The sequence below is a fragment of the Aristolochia californica genome, unplaced genomic scaffold (assembly GCF_029961685.1).
Source record: "Aristolochia californica isolate CCGP_79_NKW_82.1479 unplaced genomic scaffold, dmAriCali1.0.hap1 SCAF_1, whole genome shotgun sequence".
Taxonomy (NCBI): Eukaryota; Viridiplantae; Streptophyta; class Magnoliopsida; order Piperales; family Aristolochiaceae; genus Aristolochia; species Aristolochia californica.
In genome coordinates this window covers 3,099,115-3,118,965 of record NW_027181770.1, presented here as the reverse complement: position 1 = coordinate 3,118,965, position 19,851 = coordinate 3,099,115, and the positions used below count along the sequence as shown (strand labels likewise).

Here is a 19,851-nt window from a genome sequence, read left to right as displayed (position 1 = left end):
CAATCGGCGTAATGCCCTTCTTGGCGGCAGATCTGGCAGTGCGGTGGTCGGCGACGGTGGCTGGTGGTGGGTTGACGTTGGCCGTGGCCAGAAAAACCTTTCGTGCCCTGGCCATGGCCGTGATTAGAGACAGGGCTCTACTAGTGGCTGGAAGAATTGCCGTGAGGACAACTGCGGCCACGATTCGGGCAAGAGAAACCGCCGGAACGATGAGATTGGTGTCGATTTGTAGTGAAGGCAGCCTGGGTTGTCGCCGTTGCCGAAGACTCCAGCGATTTCTGGAAGATTTCGAAACTTTCGGCGCGGGACACCAGGTCGGGAAAACAGGGGATGGGGTTCTGAGCCATTTGGGCAGAGGAGAAGCTCGAAAATTCCGAGCCGAGACCTCGGAGAAACCAATGAGCCTTGTCGGTGTCATCAACGGGACGACCGATGGCATGGAGTTGGTCGCACAGTGCTTTGAACGCACGGGCATAGGTGCTGATCGGACGGCTGCTGCGTTTCATCAATTGGAGATCGTCTTTCAAACGAATTTCATGGGCCTTCGATCGGTGGCTGAATGAATTTTCTAAAGCAATCCACACCTCACGGGATGTGGTTAGGCCAACGGCTTCTGCCATGGCTTCTTCGGAAAGAGAAGACAACAGAAGGCTGAGGAGACGCTGGTCTGTTATTTTCCATGTCTGAAATTTGGGATTTGGCGTCTGAGAGAAAGGAGGCTCAAACGAATGTGGGGGCTCAAGAGTACTATCAACGTGAGCCAGTAATCCTTGGCTGTCAAGAAGGGGAAGAAATTGACTCTTCGACAAAAGATAATTTGAAGAAGAGAGTTTGATGGTGATCATATGAATCAAGGTGTTGAAGGGAAGAAGATCGGAAGAAGAATTTGAGGCCATGAGGATCACAGGATGTTAATCCAGATGGAGCTCTGATACCATGAGAAGATTATAAAATTCACCACACTGATGAGGTGCTTGCTTTCATTAATTTATAGGGAAAATATCCCAATTATAAATATTTACAAAAGAATTGATTTGTACAGACAAGGAATGATTTGACGTAATTAGCTCCTATAATGGAGGGTCAAATTCATCTGTAAGGAAGACCCTAAACAGGGCAATAATCCTTAATTGATTTAGAATCAATTCAATGATGCTTAATTGATTGAGAATCAATCTCTTAAGATAGTATCTTCAACACGAAGAATGAATTATTGCTACAGTAATATCAGTTAGAACGAATCAACTCATAATACGAGAAAATCAGGCTTGGCTCATCTCCGTGCAATTGGATTACGGAATTTTTAGCTTTCCAATCTCCCAAAAAAAAACACTTCGACTCTTTTGATTTAACAAATGTTTGGAAAGTAGGTTATCCATGAAAGGTTTCTCTCTAGTTCCAAGCGGAATGCCCACTTTACAATCCACAATGCTGTAAATGGATTGAACTGTTGGCTACCAATTCAATTGGAGGAGACCTCAAGGCGCTCTGTCTCCCACACTTCCAAATAATGGAGAGCAAATATTCTTTGCTAGATAAAGATTCCATGGCTCCGAAGTCGAAAGTAAACACATATTCGTTGATCGCAGAACCAAGACATAAAGGGCTAGTTTCATCGCCATCATTTGAGCTGTTCGGGGACAGTAGTAGGGCTTCAACAGTGACATTGCTCTCCGGAGGAACTGTTTTCTGAGAAGATTAAAATCTAAGAAGAGTCGGATCGGGTACATTCTTATCGAAACAGTTAAAACTACAGAGTGGTAAACGTCGAGAACAGAGTAGCTGCTGTTTAAGACCACCATTAAATGCCTCGAACGGGGGTCAGTGACGAACACCTCATAGCACCAACTTAGCTTACGAAATTGCAACCAATTCACTCATGGAGATGAAAGTATGAAGTACGGCTTTCAGTAACTGTTTAATTGCGAAATCTGCCGATCCAAAATGAAATGCTTTTGTGGTATTAACTGGTATTTGCCAACCGTGAGGACAGAACGAAAAACTTTTAGTGACTGGTTTTGAAGGGGGCCGCGCGAACGCGTACCCCCGCTGACACAAATTATGACGTGCAGTCTCCCACATGGGGAGATGCTAAGCCAGCGCCCCTCCCCAAAGTGCAATGGAGGTCGCTAACCTAAGCCACCAGCCTTCTTGACCACCGGTCAGCTCCGCCCAGGTAAGTATGTTATCTTGAAGAGTAAACTTCTCTTTAGACATCGCTTGCCCCGCACCTCATTTACTGTGATTCCTATGTGGGACTAACTACATGGGACCTGATCACCCGATTTATCTAATAATATTTTAGATAATTTTATCATTTTAATTTTAGTTGGATCTCTCACGTCTTTCTTCCTTCCATGGTGTGTGTGTGTGCGTGAGCCGGGGGACTGCCGTCTAGATTTCTTCCCTCCTATACATCTCTAATGAGGTCCTATGGGGGGGGGGGGGTCCCAACCTTTGAAGTCACGTCCAATTATTGAGGACCCTTATTGGAGCATGAAAACTTTTTTTAATCAAAAGCCTGTGAAGTACAAATCATGGAGAAAGTTTTCTTTCGATTTTAGTTTTTTATTTTTTATAAATATTATATTATATTTTTATGTTTTAATATTGATTCCATAAAAAATCAAAACCAGTTAAATCCCCATAATAACATTAATCTATTTTGAGCCTTTTAACCGAATTCCTGGTACATAAAAATAGAATAAAATAAAAGGGAAGGAAACGGAAATAAGAAGAAATCTGAACTCATGAGAAAGAGGAAAAATGAATCCGACAAGGCCGAGTTTTGCGGCATGCTCCTTGGCCTTTGCCAGCCCGTCATGATTACGGATTTCCCACGAGATGGGTCGAGAAAAGAGGTAAAAAATGAAAAGACCAGAATGCACATCGATCTGTCTGCAGCGCCCTCGAGGCCTCAATAAGGGCATTTCCGTCTTTGTAATCAGAGTTATCTATTAAATATAGACAGTTTATGCCAATTAGAGGCCACCAGAAGAATCTAAAGCGACTATAAGTGGAGGATAAAAAAGGGAAATTTCGAAGCATTCATGATTAATTCGGTGAGGATCAGTTGAAGAACTTCCAGGAGCAGTTAAAATAACTAGTTGAAAGGGCAAAATCGGTATAAGTAATTTCGTCGATTCGAGTCTATAATTAGTTCTAAATGGTGGGGAAGAAGAATTATGCAGAAGAAAAGAATAATGGTTAAAATTGAAAGGAAGAATTTTTACAAGAATGTGGTAACAGAGACACCTGAAATTGAAAATCATCAAATTCCTTTTTTACAGTTTCTCCGTGGATTCAAGCTTGCAGGAACGAAAATCCCCAAATTTCCGACCGAATCTAACAGTGGAAACCTAACACCGATCCATCCCTGACCGCGATGTCAACCACGCAGCCAGATTTGGCCTCCGCGTGATGCGTGAAGACATGCAGAACCCTAACCCTTCCTACAATCTTCAACCTCGACTCGATCTCCATACTCTCGTACCGGTACCCGCCGACGACGGAGGGGCTGATTCCCGCAAAGGGGAATGCGTCGACGGAGAAGGTGGCCGACATGTAGACGGTCTGGCCAGCGTTGATCTTTCCGGCGGGAATGAACATGAACCCGATTCGGTTGCCGCCGTAGAAGAGCTGGAGCGTGCTGTCGTAGTGGGAGAAGACGGCACGGTTAGGGTTCCGGAGGGAGACGTACTGGGAGAAGGTGAAGTTGACGGTTCCGTTAGCGAGGGAGAAAGCCGGGAGCTGGATGGAGTTGACGGCGATCTTGGGGTCTTTGGGCTTGAAGACGGTGAAGAAGATGATGAGAATAATAATGGCGACGAAGATGAGGAAGATGGTGGCCAGAATGCAGGATGCAAGATTTGTTCGGCCAGATGAGGAACGGGGTTTATTCATGGCTGGAAGCTTTGATTGCTCTGTGTATTTATTTTGGGAAAGGAGGAGAGAGGGGGACGAAAGGGGAGAGGGGAAATGGAATCGCTTCTTCACTTGTACTGAGTGTTAATGCTTCCTCGCTGCCTGGCCGCTTTCTTGGTTGATAGGGAAAGAAAGATAAATCCGTTTTGATTATGATATTTTGATTTTTTTTGGGTGGGAACTGCGAATTCCCTCGAAAGCGACAGACGGAAACCCCTGCTGCTTTCTTTTGATTATGATATTTGATTTTTTTTGGGTGAGAAACGGGAATTTCCTCCAAATAATCCATGAAAATGAAAAAAAATATATTATTATTTTTTTATTAACTATTTTTATAAATAATAATGATCAAAATTTTATTTTATTTTATTTCATTTCTTGGGGTTCCAAATAGACCCAAGTAAGGCCTTAGGCAATATGGTCCCAAAAGTCTTATTTTGGAAACTGGTCAGGCTGTTCTATTTGAACTCAGAATCGAACCGATTTGAATACATAAAAATCTGAATCAAATTGTAACTCATCGGTCTTGCGTTCAAGTCTCACTACGGGTGAAAGAGGTGTGTGCATGTGTTATCAACATTTAAAAAAAAATCTATTTGAAACTTACATATGATGAATTTAAATATATAATCTTGAATTTGACATTGACTGCTCTATGTTAAAGTTAATAATGATCAAAATAATTAGAAATATTTGAAGAGAAAAATTTATATATGCACTACTATAGGATAACAAAATGATGAAAAAAATAATTTTATTTAAACTAATAATAATCAAAATTTCCATTGACCAAATAAAATAAAATTCTAGCATTTTCAAATCAGTATATGACAACAAGATAGACAAATTTTTTTGTAAGAACTAGAGACAAGGTAGATAAAAATATGTAATTAAAAGGAAAAAAAATGCCTTGTAGATGTAACATTAGAGTACAAGAGCAAAAAATCCTGTCTTGGTCTTTTAATTAATGAACTCTAAAACCACATTGTTAAACATGATAAACCCATCTACGTTTTACAAATGTGCATATGTGTTTTTCATTAACAATAAACATTAGATCAAGAATTCATTCAATCCATCAACATTGCTCTACAGTTTCCTTTGCATAGGCATTGGATCAGGAACCAAAGGGGGTTTGGTCCTATGTCACAACCTGTGAGGGACAAAACCTTCCATTAAATAGAAAATTAATGACTCAATTGTAGTCCCATACACAAGAAGAGATTAATGTGACGATAATATAACATAGGTCGGTGTTAAAAAATTTTGCTACCAATTACCAAAAAAGGATCAAATATTAAAATGATACGGACATCATATTTTCACATCATTCAACTAACACACACAACACATAAGGCTCATCAACAACAAAATAAACTAGTAGAAATGATTTCATTGGATTTATATATTGTAACCATCCACCCATTCCACATATATAGTCAAGGAGAGGCATATATATACAAAAACCGTAAGTACATCAAACAAACCATTGAGGTTCAATAGAAACTATACAAAAAGTTCGTCAAGACGACGATCCATAACCACAGAGACATATTCAAGCAACTCCTCTTCACTCATGCCAGGGAGCATTGCTTCTTCGGTTTCATGCAATATCTCTTCAATCAACGACTCTTTCTTGATATTTGATCGACACATTATGCTTCCAATAGAGTAAGGGGTGAGACCCCTTTCAGCTCCCTTCTTTAGAAGCATCGTGGAAATACGTAGTATGCGGGCAGATTCAACCGATAAGTGCCAGCCATAGAACTCTAATAAAGCAATATCCTGCTCTGCATCAAGTGATCTAATGTAATCAAGTATTTTACTACTATATGCTTCACGTGCTTGAGGCCAATAGAGCCAATCAAAGGTGCAATCTTCAAACTACAATCAACAAAATAGAAGTTTCAATACAGCATACTAGTTATTCCAAACCCACATAATATAAATAAAAAACAGAAAACTTACTTTTTCTGGTAAACAATATCCATGATCAATTGGAACCAGTTTGATGCCATCCCCATCCTTACAGACCAATATATTGCCGGAATGTTTGTCTGCATTTGCTAACCTGATATCCAACACAGAGATCTTATGCACCTCCTCTGTAGGAAAATCCTGCGGACCCCAATCCTCACAACTACCATCATTTTCAACAAACATTTGCAATGACCCAATCTTTAAATTCTTCAAAGAATAATCAAACCCTAGGGGATGATTAAACCCCTCATGCAAGCACTTGATCATCACTGTAGGAGGAACACCCGAAAAGCCAATTTCACCACTGGAAGACCGTGGACCACCGATGGGATGATCTAAAATGTATGCTGCCACTTCTCTGATTGCTCCTTCCTCTACTTTTGTTCCTCTTTTCAGCCCTTCACCATCAACTGTCACTGGGAAGCCCTGAGAATTATTGATGGCCTTGGGCTCCTCGTCAATGGGCTTAAAAACACCAACATATTTGTAACCAGAGGAATCCCGCATAAGATAGGCTCCACCGGATCCTCCTGAAGCTCTGACCGGAGCATTCCCTTTCTCCAGTCCATCAAATGTAGCAGTGATCAGGCTCTTGATTACACTTGACAATTCAATTCTGGGATTTACTTTAAGAGGTTCTATCCAGAACCCCCCGTCTGAAGGATTCCTTGTCATGAACTCATGTTGTTCTCCATATTTGTCTACCACTTCAGCATCATCGAGGATCCTCTCATTTGATGCTACTATTGATAGCTCAACATCTTCTTCAACAGGTTTAACCCAAACTTTAGCTGATTTCTTCACCAGCAAACGGATGACGGCATCACTAGCCTCACAGATATCATCTATCAGTCTCTGGTCATCAAGCTTCTTGCCATTACAGACTAGTTCTTGATCTTTGAGGTCACAAAAAGCCTCACCCTTCTTGGCAATCTGTTGTTTGATGTACCCAACATTTCTAAATCTCTCCACTTGGAACTCCAACTCCTTCCCACATGAAGTTTTAACTGTGATAGCTCGGAGATTAGAGACCCGAAGTACCAAATGTAAGACATTCCCATCGGAAACTCCATAATCCTTCACAAGACAATTGTTACGAGCCAGTTCCCTGCCTCCAAAAACTAGTTTTTGCCTCCTCATGCCAAATCCAAAGGACTGCATTCTCATCTTAACAGAAGCAATAGAATCAGACTCCAAAACCCGCATTGGGATAACAGACCCCGAAACCGTGAGGTAGATCAATATCGATTCTTGTGAGCAAAGGGCGGATCTGCCCGGCCTGAGTATGTCATTTTCACGAATGGTAGAGAAAGCAACCCCACCGGAAGACATTCTTTCTCAGGAGAAAATTGAGAAACTAAAGATGTCTCACGATCAAGAAGGACCGAAAAAATTAGAAAAATCTATACAGCCATCCTTCGTGATAATTTCAATATAACCCTAATGGAAGGGTGAGGTTCGATCGAGATCGAGAATGTCCACGTCCTAATAAAAAAATAAAAAAACCCTAACAAGGAACAGCAAAAAAGCTAAAAGTACTAGAAATCCCACCCTCAGAAAATATCAAACAGCGCCCTAGAAATCAAGAACAAACCCTCATCGCAGAGATTAAGGGAAATGCCCTCAAATTCTAAAGCACATAACCACCTAAAGATTTTTACCCCAGAGTCAAAACATACACGAACAGGGCGTACAAGAAACCCAGCAAGAAAACGATCAGAATGACGATTGATTTCTGAAGCAATAAAGTCAAGGGAAACAAGGCTTTCCGGTGGTACAGCGAGAACTACCCTCTCTTCTTTGGCTTATAGGAATGAATCAAAGGGGGGTTCAGACCTGAACAACAAACCAAGAAGTTAATGGATTCTTACCGATGGAAAGAACGGCACGAAAGCTTAAATCCACTACAGATATAGGAAGAATGGCGACGAATTGGAGCGCGGTGAAATCTTCTCTGCTCGTTTCTAGGTTCAATTTTCTCGCCAGTTTTTTCTACTCCGGAGATCGTTGAGGCATTAGGGGCAGGCGACGAGTTCGTCGCCGTCGCCGTTTTATACGCTTGGACCGGACTTAACGGAACAGAGAAGGCTAACGGCGTGAATTTAAGTGAACCGACCGTTGCCCTCCAGACCCATCCACCACGAAACGTCAATCGGACTTGATTTTATAAGAATACCTTACACTTTTCTAGATAAGTCCACACCCCACGAACAAATCTTCTACTAAATACAAGGTTATTTTCGACAATTCGATCGCTTCATGGAGCGCAGCGCACGAGATTCGCCACTCAAAACTAACGTCGAATGACGTTTCCGTCAAGTCCGGTTTCGCTATTGGTTATTCGGGAACGCGAAGCGAAGAAAATGGAATGACCCTTGAATTCTTTTTCCTTATCATTCCGTTACTATTTACTAAAAATAAAAATGTAAAATTATAAAATTTCCCCAATTTCTGGCAGAAAATATTTAACAGTTTAAGTCGTTACTGGGTAAAACGGTCAACTCGTTTTATACACTTCTTCTTAACCTCTTTCATTAAATTAATTTTTCCTAATCTTAATGGCCTAGGGGTTGTATCATTATAAGAGAGAGAATCAGGGTCGTTCATTTCCAAGTTTAATCAAACCTGTAGCTCGAGCGATTCACTTGACTCGGGAACTCAGTTGATTCGGATTTCAGGAATCGGGTTCCTTAAAACTCACACAAGAAAGTGATCACGGCCAAAAGCGAGCGCCTTTAAATGGCGTACAATAGTCAGGCTCACTCGTCAGCTTTTCTTTTCCTGTTTCGTTTTCACTGGAACTCTCTGAAGTCTGGACTTTTGCGGATTCGACTACGGCTACAAATATTTTACAGGATTGAAGGAAAGGCTTTCAGCAAAACAAAATTGAAGAATTTTCCTTCTTGTTTTGAAATTGAAGCTTGATAGTTGGGTCTGTCGTCCCGAAGTCCTACGAGTGAGAGTTTTGACCCTGCCCGTCCCTTAAATCGTAGTGGAAGAATACTGATAGATTTAAGATATTTTTATTTATTTTTTTAATTAATATTTTTAAATAAAATATTAAAATTAAATAAAAATAATAATATAACTAAACAAACATGGTTACTTTTATAATATCTAAATTATTACTTTTAAATTTAGTAATTTAATATACTATTAAAAGTCATGAATATAATAAATAAATAAATAAGGTATATTTATTAATAAAATAAAATAGATTAATAAAATAATATAAATATTTTAGTTAAAATCCAACTAAATTAGTTTAGTCTTAGCGTCTAACAACGAGTGAAAGTAAATTCACCGGTCTCTCATGGAGTGAATTCACTTTCACTCATTTTTTCACTAAACAAAAATGTTTACTCTAGATATTTGATCAAATTCTTATTTTTATAATATCTTAATTATCACTCTTAAATAGTAATTTAATATAATATTAAAAGTCATAAATATAATAAATAAATAAATAAAGTATTTTATTAATAAAATAATATAAATGTTTTACTTAAAATCACACTGAATTAGTTTAGAGTGAATTCACTTTGCTCGTTTTTTCACTTGCACTAACGTTTTTGGAGCCGTTTTCCGTAGTGAAAGTGAATTACGAGGTCCTTTCTCTCTCAAGTTTCATTCCTTTTTCATTGTCTCTCCACTCAGCGTCTGGTTTTCAAGAGTTGAATTTGAGCATGTCTTTTGTTTATTTTTATTTTTTTGTTTTCTTTTGATTACATAACCGTGTCTGAAAAAATTCTCTTTTTGTTCGTTTTTGTTATTTTTTACGAATTTGATTTGCTTTGGGCTCCGATAATTATGTTCTGCTGATTTGTCCTCCTTTGGGAAGGATTACCGTATCAGTAAATCAAGGGCTTTGGCGGTTTTGTCTCGTCCAGGATTGGTTCAAATGCTTCCAAGTCCCGGTTTCTTCATTCATTTCGGTAATCTTCTGTAATGCAAGCTTGCGAGAAGAAGAAGAAACTGAAGCAGGAGCAGTCTCTTTTTGTCGATATGCCTCTGACTGATAACCCCACAACGCAAAACCCTGATGATTGTTTTCTCTTCCCTATCGAAGAGATCGTTCAATACCCATTACCCGGCTATGCCGCTCCAACTTCTATAAGCTTTAGTCCTGACGACAGCTTAATAGCTTATTTGTTTAGTTCGGATAATAGTCTTAATCGCAAAGTCTATGTTTTTGACATCCTGAGCAGCAGGCAAGAACTTTTTTTCAGTCCTCCTGACGGAGGTCTGGACGAGAATAATCTATCACCGGAAGAGAAATTGAGAAGGGAAAGACTGAGGGAGCGGGGATTGGGTGTGACCCAGTACGAGTGGATGAAGTCACTCTCAAAGAAACCAAAACTTATGGTGCCCTTACCTGCTGGGGTTCGTTTTTTCCTCTCTGTTGTTTTATGTGATCGCAGATTAGTAGTATTTGCTATAAAAACTTAGAAGAGTTTCTTCTATGGCTGATTGTATATCTATCTGAGACAGATTGTGAAACTTCAAGTCATCCAGCATGTTCTATGCTAACTTGATATTGCCAAAGTTGTTTATTGTTGATTTGCACTATTAAAAGTAAATGATGTCAGTAGAATAGAATATTGATGATGTCTTTCATTCTGGAAATGGGATAATATCCTGACATTTTTTTATGAAAAAGTTGTAATGTTATTTTTTTTTACCAAATATGGGACACAGGTTACACAAATTTCCAACCTGGGCCTTTTACTGGTTCATTGGCTGTGAGAGTGTCTTGAGTTGATTTAATCCTGAGTATGTGTTATTTGATCTTCTGCTGGTAGCTAACTCCAATATTTTTTAACCTGATATGTTTCTTTCTTTATCCTTCTCTCCTTGTAACATCCGACAACAATGTGTTCGGGCAACTATTTTCAAGTGTCTTATCTATATCTATTCTTCTCCTGCTCTGGATTAGCTCTTTGGGTGATTCGCAAGAACAAATTGTTCTTAGCTTGAATTCTTTTTTTTTTCTTTTGCTTTTTTGCCTGAATGACGATCACACATGCACCCTGCACCCAATAACTGGGTGAAACTTGAGCCCAAGATGTCACACTAGAAACCCCCGATGTGGCCATTGAGCAAAAGGTCCAATCTACAGTTTGAACTTATTTTATAGTATGTATTAATTAATATGTTGGGCATTCAAATGACTTGATTTCTATCTCTGTTGACAGATTTATTTCCAGGATTTTTCTTGTTTGAAACCTGAACTTATACTGCCAAGCAGAGCGTGCTCACCAATTATTGATCCTCATCTCTCTCCAGATGGAACCATGCTTGCATATGTGAGAGATAATGAGCTTCACGTTCTGAATTTGTTGCATGGAGAATCGAAACAGCTGACTTCGGGTGCGAAAGGAAATTCAATGGTAATATTTAATATGTTGCACTAATTTGATTTTTCTCTTGACTCAATTTTCTAAGTTGAGGCCATGTAGTAAAGATAGCATCTGATAACATTAATTGAGATAACTATCTGATATTTATTCAATGTTGCTTGTGAGCTTTTCATGAACAAATTCAGATGGTAACTTATCTTAAACATAAAGCTTAAGTGCAATATTTTTTTCCTTTCTTCGATGGGCTCTGAAGAAAGATTTAATAGCTTCAGAAAGTTCATGTCTTTTCACACATGAGCATGAAAAGTGATGAACTCATGAAAGAGTAATTCTGTTCATAATTTTGTTTCAAGAAAGTATTAAAATCTATAAATGCATGTGAGCCTTAGAAGATGCCAATATGAGTAGTATTACAATGAATTATATTATCTTGATTGTTTTTTACGGTGACAATATCTTCTTTTCTTTGGGCTTATGATGGTTCTGGTTGTTATGACAATTTCAACAAACCAACATGAACCTTAGGCAAGAGGACTGCATTTGCGGATGCATGCCTGCAAGGTTCATGTTTGGATCTCAAGCTATGTGTTCGCTTCAGGACTGAAAAATACTTATGAACATCTGATTGATGAAGGATAGATGTGTTGATGTCATCTCTCTGCCCATGTTGAGAGCACTTAGGGGGAGTTAGTCAACATGACTCAGGACATGAACTTCAGGCGAATTACTCAATTCATGTCCTAATGTCGTTAGGGAGCGCCAAACTTCATGTCATGTACATGATCATCCATGACTCAGGAGTTCATGTCCCAAGAGTAAATGGCGGAAAGTGCTTTCTGCCCGATTTTGAGAATCATGTACAGGACACTATCGCGGGGCTCTCTCTGCCACACACCCTCGCTCATTTTCTGCCATTTCGTTCCCGCAACCCTCTCTCCGGTCTCCCTCTCTACGGCGTCCATCTCTCACTGCGAACGTCCTTTCGGCGCCCTTCTCTCCATCTCGGACTCGCTCTCCCTCTGAACCTCCCGCTCGCTTCTCCCTCTCTCCTATCCCTCTCGGCCTCCCTCACGTCTCTCTGTCTCTTCTCCCTCTCTTCTCCCTCTCGGCATCTCACTCCCTTCTCCCTCTCGCTATTATCTTTCCCCCCAAAATATCTTCTGATTTCCTGCATTTCCCCTATTTCGGTTTCGGTTTTCTTCGATTTTGACATTTGGGCTTCGATTTCTTAATTTCTACTTCGATTCGGCATCGATTTCTCCATTCGGCTTTGATTTCAGAAATTCCGGACCTGTCAAATGCACTGAAGTATTGAGGACTTGCTGCACGAGGGAATGATCGAATGTCAAGTGAGAGAAATGGGCTTCGAGACGTTGAGACAAAGAGAGCGACTGCTCTTCACTCGTCGCGTCCGGCTGCCGGAGCTGATGGGCAACAGACTAGGCGATCACTGTCCGATCGGGGGTCGCGTGATTGAGCCAGACAGAGGAGAACAAAAAGAAAGGAGGTTGACGAGAGAAAGACAAAGTAGGCGATGGAAGAGGGTTTAGAGTTCGGAAAGGGGAAGACGGATTATTAGAAGCAAAGATGTGAGGATGGAACAAACGACAGAGCTGCAATGGAGGTGGAGGTTTTGGCATTTTGGACCGAATCGTTCCCGTTCTCGACTCTGAGCGAAGAGAGACGCGAGAATCGCAGTCGCAGGGTTTAACCCTCTTCACTTGTCGAAGCGAAGCTGTGGACTCCACTCTCTGTGGGGCCCTTTGTTGAACGGCTAAGATCATTTAAAATTCCAGGGTTGCCTTGCTCATGCCACTTGCCAGTTAACTCCCGTGTACAGTCAAGGGAAGATACCGCTAAGATCATGGAAATTCTGGACCTGTCAAATGCACTGAAGTATGTTGCTCCTAGATGGTTGGATATGCCAAGTAAGAAGGCCTTGTTTGTAAAAATGACAGTGGCAGAGCGGGTCAGGTGGCTTAATTATTGTGCAAACAACTAATTTTAATGCGTTTTAAGTACAATATTTTTTTTGAGAAGATTGTTATATATTAAAGACGATGTTAAAGTTATGATTAGATCAATTTTTCCTCTTAAATCATTCATTTTTAGGCTATAGTATATCATATGTTATTAATAAATAAATAGCTAAACATATTACTTTCGTTTTTGTTATTTATAACGTTATTTATTTATTACTTGTAATTAATCATGTGCGTATTTCATTGGCTCACGTAATTACCATATTAATGCACAATAACATATCTAATTCAATTAATAAATATATTAATATATTTTAATTATACATTAAATAAGTTATTCCTGTAGTAATAATGATTATTTTACCTAATTTGGGGTTCGAGGATTATGTTGTAATTATAAGTGTACTGTACAAATTTAGGGATTCTCTTGTTTTTTATGTTTTTCTAATGAGTGGGCTATTCACTGGAAACTGTTTTCCTGTACATGAAGGCGTCAACACTAACACCAAGTGCGAAGATGATCTTCATGTACATGACTGACATGATCTTCATGTTGGACATGAACTTGAACTTCAAAAATCCATTTGGGGGACTAACCCCCCCTTAGTGACTTGTTTATATCTGGGTTATCTGATGAATGACGTAACTTTTTTATTGCTTTTCAGCATTATGCAGATGATTTTGTAATCGGTTTATAACTATGGATGAGTTTGTTTTGATTTATTGGGTCTCACAAGAGTTTGTTTTGATTTATTGGGGTCTCACAAGAATTTGTTGTGATTTATTGGGGTCTCACGAGATTATAGTCATTTATCCTAAAAAGTTTTTTGCCTTGGATTTAACTCTGCCTATTGAGATTTTATTAAATCCATCACACTTTAATTGAATGCTGAAATGTTGTCTTCTCTCTCTCTCTCTCTTTTTTTTTTTTTTCTGTTTTCAGACGTATGGTCTTGCTGAATATATTGCTCAGGTCAGTCTCTCTCTCTCTTTCTCTCCCCCCCTGTTTGCACATATGTATGCATGTATTTGGCGAGAATTTTTTTTTTTCTTTGATGATATCTCAATCTTCTAAGTTTGCTTACAATAGGAGGAAATGGATCGAAAGACAGGATTTTGGTGGTCACCAGACAGTAAATATATTGCATTTGCTGAAGTTGATGCATCTGATATTCCACTTTATAGAATCATTCACCAAGGAAAAAGTTGTGTGAGTTCCGATGCTCAGGAAGATCATGCCTATCCCTTTGCTGGAGCATCAAATGTTAAAGTTCGACTTGGTGTGGTTTCTGCGAGTGGAGGTCCAATTACTTGGATGGACCTTCACTGTGGTGAATGGGAAGAGGAAGAATATATGGCTCGTGTCGTTTGGATGCCTGAAAATGTTCTCACAGCTCAGGTTCTTAATAGGTCCCACTCAAAACTAAAGATCTTGAAAATTGATATCCACACAGGGCAAAAAGAAGTTTTATTGGAAGAAGAACAGAATGTCTGGATTAATTTACATGACTGCTTCACACCGCTGGACAAGGGAATTAATAAAACTTCTGGGGCATTTATCTGGGCTAGTGAAAGGACAGGGTTTAGGCATCTTTACCTCCATGGCAGGAATGGGAATTGCCTGGGGCCCATCACAGAAGGTGATTGGATGGTGGATCAAGTTGCCGGTGTTAATGAGGTCTTGTTTATATTACTGGTACCATGGATGGAGCTCTTGAAACTCACCTCTACGGCACACAGCTATTTCCTGATTGGAGCCTTCCCTTGCAGGCACCACGAAGGCTGACACATGGCAAGGGAAGGCACACTGTTGTCCTTGATCATCAGATGGAGAGGTTTGTTGACATTCACGACTGTCTAAGCTCACCGCCTAGGGTTTTGCTTTGTTCATTATGTGATGGAAGTTTAATTATGCCTCTATATGAGCAGCCGCTGGATGTTCCTCGCCTGAGAAAGCTTCAGCTTTTGCCACCAGAGCTTTTTGAAATACCAGCAAATGATGGGACTATTTTATACGGGGCCTTGTACAAACCTGATGCCACTCAATTTGGGCCCCCACCATACAAAACCATAATCAATACCTATGGTGGTCCAAGTGTTCAGCTTGTATGTAATTCATGGATAAATACAGTTGATATGAGAGCTCAGTACCTAAGGAGCAAGGGCTTCTTAGTATGGAAGGTCAGTTTTTCCCAGGATAAAATCAGCTTGATTTTTACTTTGATTTTTGTCTCCCTTATTCATCACTTTTCAGTTTTAATTGTTTAAGAGAAATTTGCTTACAGGGATGTGTTACTTGAAGTAGTTCCTATTAGTGGTCTACTAAGACTTATTTATCATCTATCACATTCTATGTAATTCTAAGCGGATAATTGTAACTTCTACATTATTTGCAGCTGGACAACAGAGGATCAGCACGTCGTGGACTCAAGTTTGAGGGTGCCTTGACGTACAACTTTGGCCAAATTGATGCAGAAGATCAGGTCACTGGGGCTGAATGGCTTATAAAGAAGGGTTTAGCTAAGCCTGATCATCTTGGCCTTTATGGTTGGAGCTATGGTGGTTTTCTCTCTGCCATGACCTTAGCGAAGTTCCCGGATTTGTTTCGATGTGCTGTGGCTGGTGCACCAGTGACAGCTTGGGATGGGTATGACACATTTTACACAGAGAAGTACATGGGTCATCCATCCCAAAACAGTAATGGATACGAGTGCAGTTCAGCCATACACCATGTTCACAAGATCAAAGGCAGGTTACTACTTGTCCATGGAATGACTGATGAGAATGTGCATTTCAGGCACACTGCAAGACTTGTCAACGCCTTAGTCACTGCTGGCAAGCCTTATGAGCTTTTGCTCTTTCCTGATGAGAGAGACACATGCCACGTCAGCTTGCCGATCGCATTTATATGGAGGAAAGAATATGGGATTTCATAGAGAGGAATTTATAGAGCTCCATTTTGGACCTCCAATTGTATGATGGTAGAAAGTGTTTATTACCTGTTTTATGTGAGGTTTTCCGGAGAGGCTGGTTATTTTCTTTTTCCATTTCTTTATTTGCCTATGATCTTTATGCTTATTTTACCTTAGATGAAGAAAATAATGAAGTGCCAGAGACGAGGGCAAGTGAAACGCAGCTTATTTCCTTTGTTATGTCTAGCTTTCAAATGGGTTTCCCTGCAATCAGTGTAGTAATGGTGTTCTTCATGTTCTTAGATTTAAGGAAGTTTGACTGGATGGTAGCTTGCTGGTTTAGTTGATTCAACTAATTTAAATATCTCTCTATGCATGTGAATTATTAAATTGATAAAACGATTGTTCTTTTTCTACTTAAATTGACAGTTTCCTTATGCCCATTTTTATTGCATTTTGCTTTCTTGATCTAGAGGGTTGATCTAATATAAAAAACCATTTGGTGCAAAACATGCGAAATGTTATCTCTGCCGTTTTTTTAACGGTTATCTCAGGTATTCGATCAATGACTATCTTAATTGTTTGATTATGATTGAACGGTTGAAATAACCGTTTTATACCAAATGATTTTTCGTATTGAATATCATAGAACTGTTTGGGAAAAATGTGCTAGAAAAATATGTTAGAATGCTTGAAGTTTGAGAAAAGTGTTATTTGGTCGTTCTAACATATAATTAAAATTTATTTAAGTTAATAAAAATATGAGAATAAACATGATCCACTGAAATAATATATTTATGATATTTATTTTAACCGATTCCTTTGCCCCTATTTGAAATTAGTCAGTATTGAAAAAATATTACATTTAAAAATTAAATATTTATTTAGAATTCTTTTCAAAATTACCCGTTTGTACAATTTTCTTGATGACCACAACGCCCTCCCGTTTGAGTCTAGGGAAAATCGTTCCGAGGGTATTTTCGTCAGATGAATACTCTGAACCAGGGCGGGACTTTCTTTATTAGTTGCTTATCTTTAACAAGTCGCAACGGCTTCAACGCTCGTCATTTCTTTTTGCAACCTTTTAAGTGTCAATGGCGGGAAATTTTTTATTTCTTCTTCTTGCCATCTTTCAAGCGTTTCTAATCGGCGCATCTCATTTAGATCTCCAAGCAGACCAGATTTCTTCGGAAATCCTGAAATCCGCCTCTATTTCGATGGACGAGAACTCTTCTAGCTCGAATGCTTCTCTAGTTCCAGCCTTTTTTGTTTTTGGAGATTCTACTGTCGACTGCGGCACAAATAATTTTCTCCTAACGCTTGCTAGAGCAGATCTTTTGCCCTACGGGAGAGACTTTGACACGCATCAACCGACCGGAAGATTCTGCAACGGAAGAATTCCTGTAGACTATCTCGGTATGCCGAATTTCTCGATTTGTTTCTCTCTACACAATTTCATGGATCCTGCGCTCAGTTTGGTCTCCGTGTTCATATTCTTGAGCAAAATCTTAAAAATGTTTTGATTCTTTGTACATCTAGAATTGTGCTCTTTACGGCGCTGGAAAAATGTAAGGTCCTGTCTCGAAACTGTATGTTGTGGCTTGAATCTTGAATTCCGCTTCCAATACTACGTTCTTGTACGAGAACGCCTGGATCTTGAATTCCAATTCTGAAAACTACTTCCTCATTCGAGATCAACCATTTGATAGCTCAAACTTTAATTAATTTAGCATCTATAATGTATAAGGAACATCCATGGCCGTTGGCGCTGATAAGAAAAAAATTCTATGATCTTTGCTGATACTCTGAGATATCCAAAAGTTGCGTTTTTACATCCGTGCTTTGACAGCGTTCTTTAAGATATTGTCATGTTTATTCTGTCTTTTATAGTCCGTTTGATATAATTTATGTAGCTTTCACGATTTACAGCCCATTGATCTTTTTTTCCTTAATCTGTTAGCGGTGCGCCTGGGTCTCCCCTTTGTGCCTTCTTTTCTTGGCCAGAACGGAACAGTCGAGGATATGATTCGTGGGGTGAATTATGCTTCTGCTGGTGCTGGAATTATTTTCACTAGTGGATCCGATCTGGTAAATTCAGTTTTCTATTCTAGGCATTACAACATAAACCTAAATTCATTGTCATCGACAAGATATAGTTTGGTTGCAATACCTGAGGCTCTGTTATTGACTTAACTGGGTTGGAGTTCTTGGAATGAAATGACTGATCGAGATCACAGCAGATTCCACAATACGATGCAGTCCATTGTTTGCTTAAAACATGTCTAACAGCATTTGATTTGTTTAGGGACAGCACATTTCCTTCACGCAGCAGATCCAGCAAGCCACAGATACCTTCCAGCAGTTCATTTTATCTCTGGGAGTGGGTGAATCAAGAAAACTGATTTCAAAGTCGATCTTCTATTTCTCAATTGGTAGCAACGACTATATCCACTACTATCTGCGTAATCTGTCCAATGTTCAATCTCTGTTCTTTCCCTGGGGATTCAACCAGCTTCTGGTCACCCTGGTAAAGCAGGAGCTGAAGGTACAACTGCAGCAGATGAACTTTCAAATTTCAACTCAGCCGATAAAAATCTCTCGTTCACCAAAACTGAAAGCTTAATCTTCGTGCAGAATCTGTACAACGCGGATGTCAGGAAAATGGTAGTAATGGGATTGGCCCCTCTGGGTTGTGCTCCTCATTACTTGTGGCAGTACAACAGCAAAAACGGAACATGTGTTGAGGAGATAAACAATGTGGCTATAGAATTTAACTTTCAAATGAGATACATGGTCGATGAGCTCAACAAGGAGCTTTCGGATGCCAAAATCACATTCTGTGATGTCTTCGAAGCGTCCATGGATATTCTGATACACCACAAGCGCTACGGTGAGAAAAGTTGTTTATCCTTCTCTTGCTTAGCTTGTTTACTGCTCGTGAAGAAAATGTCAGTTGATGGTTTTGCCAATTGTTATTCAGGTTTCGAGACAATTACCGACGCTTGCTGCGGGTTAGGCCTGTATAAAGGCTGGCTCATGTGCCTTAGTCCAGGGATGGCGTGCAGTAATGCATCCACTCACATATGGTGGGACCAATTTCATCCAACGGCCGCAGTGAATGCGATACTTGCTGACAATGTGTGGTCCGGCTTGCATGCTGACGTGTGCTATCCAATGAACATGCGGGACATGATTTCGTAAGAGAGAAACAATCTAGTCAGGTACTTACATTGAGCTTACTTAAATTTTTCGTGACGGCTATGAATGATTAAATGAAGGTATGAAACCTTTTCACTCACTGTTAGCCTTTTTAACTGTTAGGCTTTCTTGTTTGTAAAAGAAAGTGTTCTAGTGTTGAGCTTCTCAGCGGCAGGAAACATACCCACAATCACCCCTTTCAAACTTTTGTTTAGTGACTCATTTAGCAGTAGCATAGCATAAGGATAGTGATCCGATTTTATGAGGTCTCGTAATAAATGAGTCACCAATAACTTAGTGAGTGTTTTTTTTTTTTTTTTTTTTTTTTTTTTATAGATTTTTTGTACTAGCGGATAGGTGTCGTCATCATAGCTTCAGTGCGTAACTTTAAGAGAGGCTTTTTTGTCATGAAGTTCAAATATGCTAGTCTGTGAATTAATATTAAGGTAAGTCTTTTCCAATGACACAGTGAGACTTTCTGGTCATCAAGTCACA

At 39.6% G+C, this 19,851-nt stretch overlaps 4 protein-coding genes and 1 non-coding gene across 6 annotated transcripts; 2 read left to right on the top strand and 3 right to left on the bottom strand.

Annotated features, from left to right (window-relative positions):
• Nucleotides 1-2,021: 2,021 nt before the first annotated feature.
• Nucleotides 2,022-2,184, bottom strand: LOC137965050 (U1 spliceosomal RNA). The gene has a single exon (XR_011115998.1). It is a non-coding gene; the product is annotated as a U1 spliceosomal RNA (small nuclear RNA).
• Nucleotides 2,185-3,240: 1,056 nt separating this feature from the next.
• LOC137956570 (uncharacterized) lies at nucleotides 3,241-4,029 on the bottom strand. Its single transcript, XM_068804116.1, has one exon. The coding sequence runs from the start codon at nucleotides 3,901-3,903 to the stop codon at nucleotides 3,346-3,348; it is 558 nt and encodes a 185-aa protein (XP_068660217.1). The 5' UTR covers nucleotides 3,904-4,029; the 3' UTR covers nucleotides 3,241-3,345.
• A 1,262-nt stretch (nucleotides 4,030-5,291) lies between these two features.
• On the bottom strand, nucleotides 5,292-7,912 carry LOC137955982 (phosphatidylinositol 4-kinase gamma 4-like). The gene is made up of 2 exons (XM_068803247.1): nucleotides 5,893-7,912; nucleotides 5,292-5,808 (listed from the first exon to the last, which is right to left on the bottom strand). The coding sequence occupies exons 1-2, from the start codon at nucleotides 7,234-7,236 to the stop codon at nucleotides 5,431-5,433; spliced, it is 1,722 nt and encodes a 573-aa protein (XP_068659348.1). The 5' UTR covers nucleotides 7,237-7,912; the 3' UTR covers nucleotides 5,292-5,430.
• Nucleotides 7,913-9,583: 1,671 nt separating this feature from the next.
• LOC137955964 (uncharacterized) lies at nucleotides 9,584-16,419 on the top strand. Its single transcript, XM_068803212.1, is given in 7 exon segments — nucleotides 9,584-10,287; nucleotides 11,100-11,294; nucleotides 14,190-14,219; nucleotides 14,337-14,922; nucleotides 14,925-15,427; nucleotides 15,643-16,113; nucleotides 16,116-16,419. Coding segments are annotated over 7 exon segments (2,301 nt in total). The 5' UTR covers nucleotides 9,584-9,852; the 3' UTR covers nucleotides 16,197-16,419.
• Nucleotides 16,420-17,227: 808 nt separating this feature from the next.
• On the top strand, nucleotides 17,228-19,666 carry LOC137955972 (GDSL esterase/lipase 7). Of its 2 annotated transcripts, none has more exons than XM_068803233.1 (5): nucleotides 17,228-17,574; nucleotides 18,119-18,246; nucleotides 18,470-18,703; nucleotides 18,793-19,048; nucleotides 19,139-19,666. In XM_068803233.1, exons 1-5 carry the CDS (start codon nucleotides 17,253-17,255, stop codon nucleotides 19,357-19,359), a joined length of 1,161 nt encoding a protein of 386 aa, XP_068659334.1. In that variant the 5' UTR covers nucleotides 17,228-17,252; the 3' UTR covers nucleotides 19,360-19,666. The 2 variants fall into 2 exon arrangements, with proteins under 2 accessions (XP_068659334.1, XP_068659325.1); XM_068803224.1 differs by having other exon boundaries at nucleotides 18,464-18,703.
• The last annotated feature ends 185 nt before the right edge of the window (nucleotides 19,667-19,851 follow it).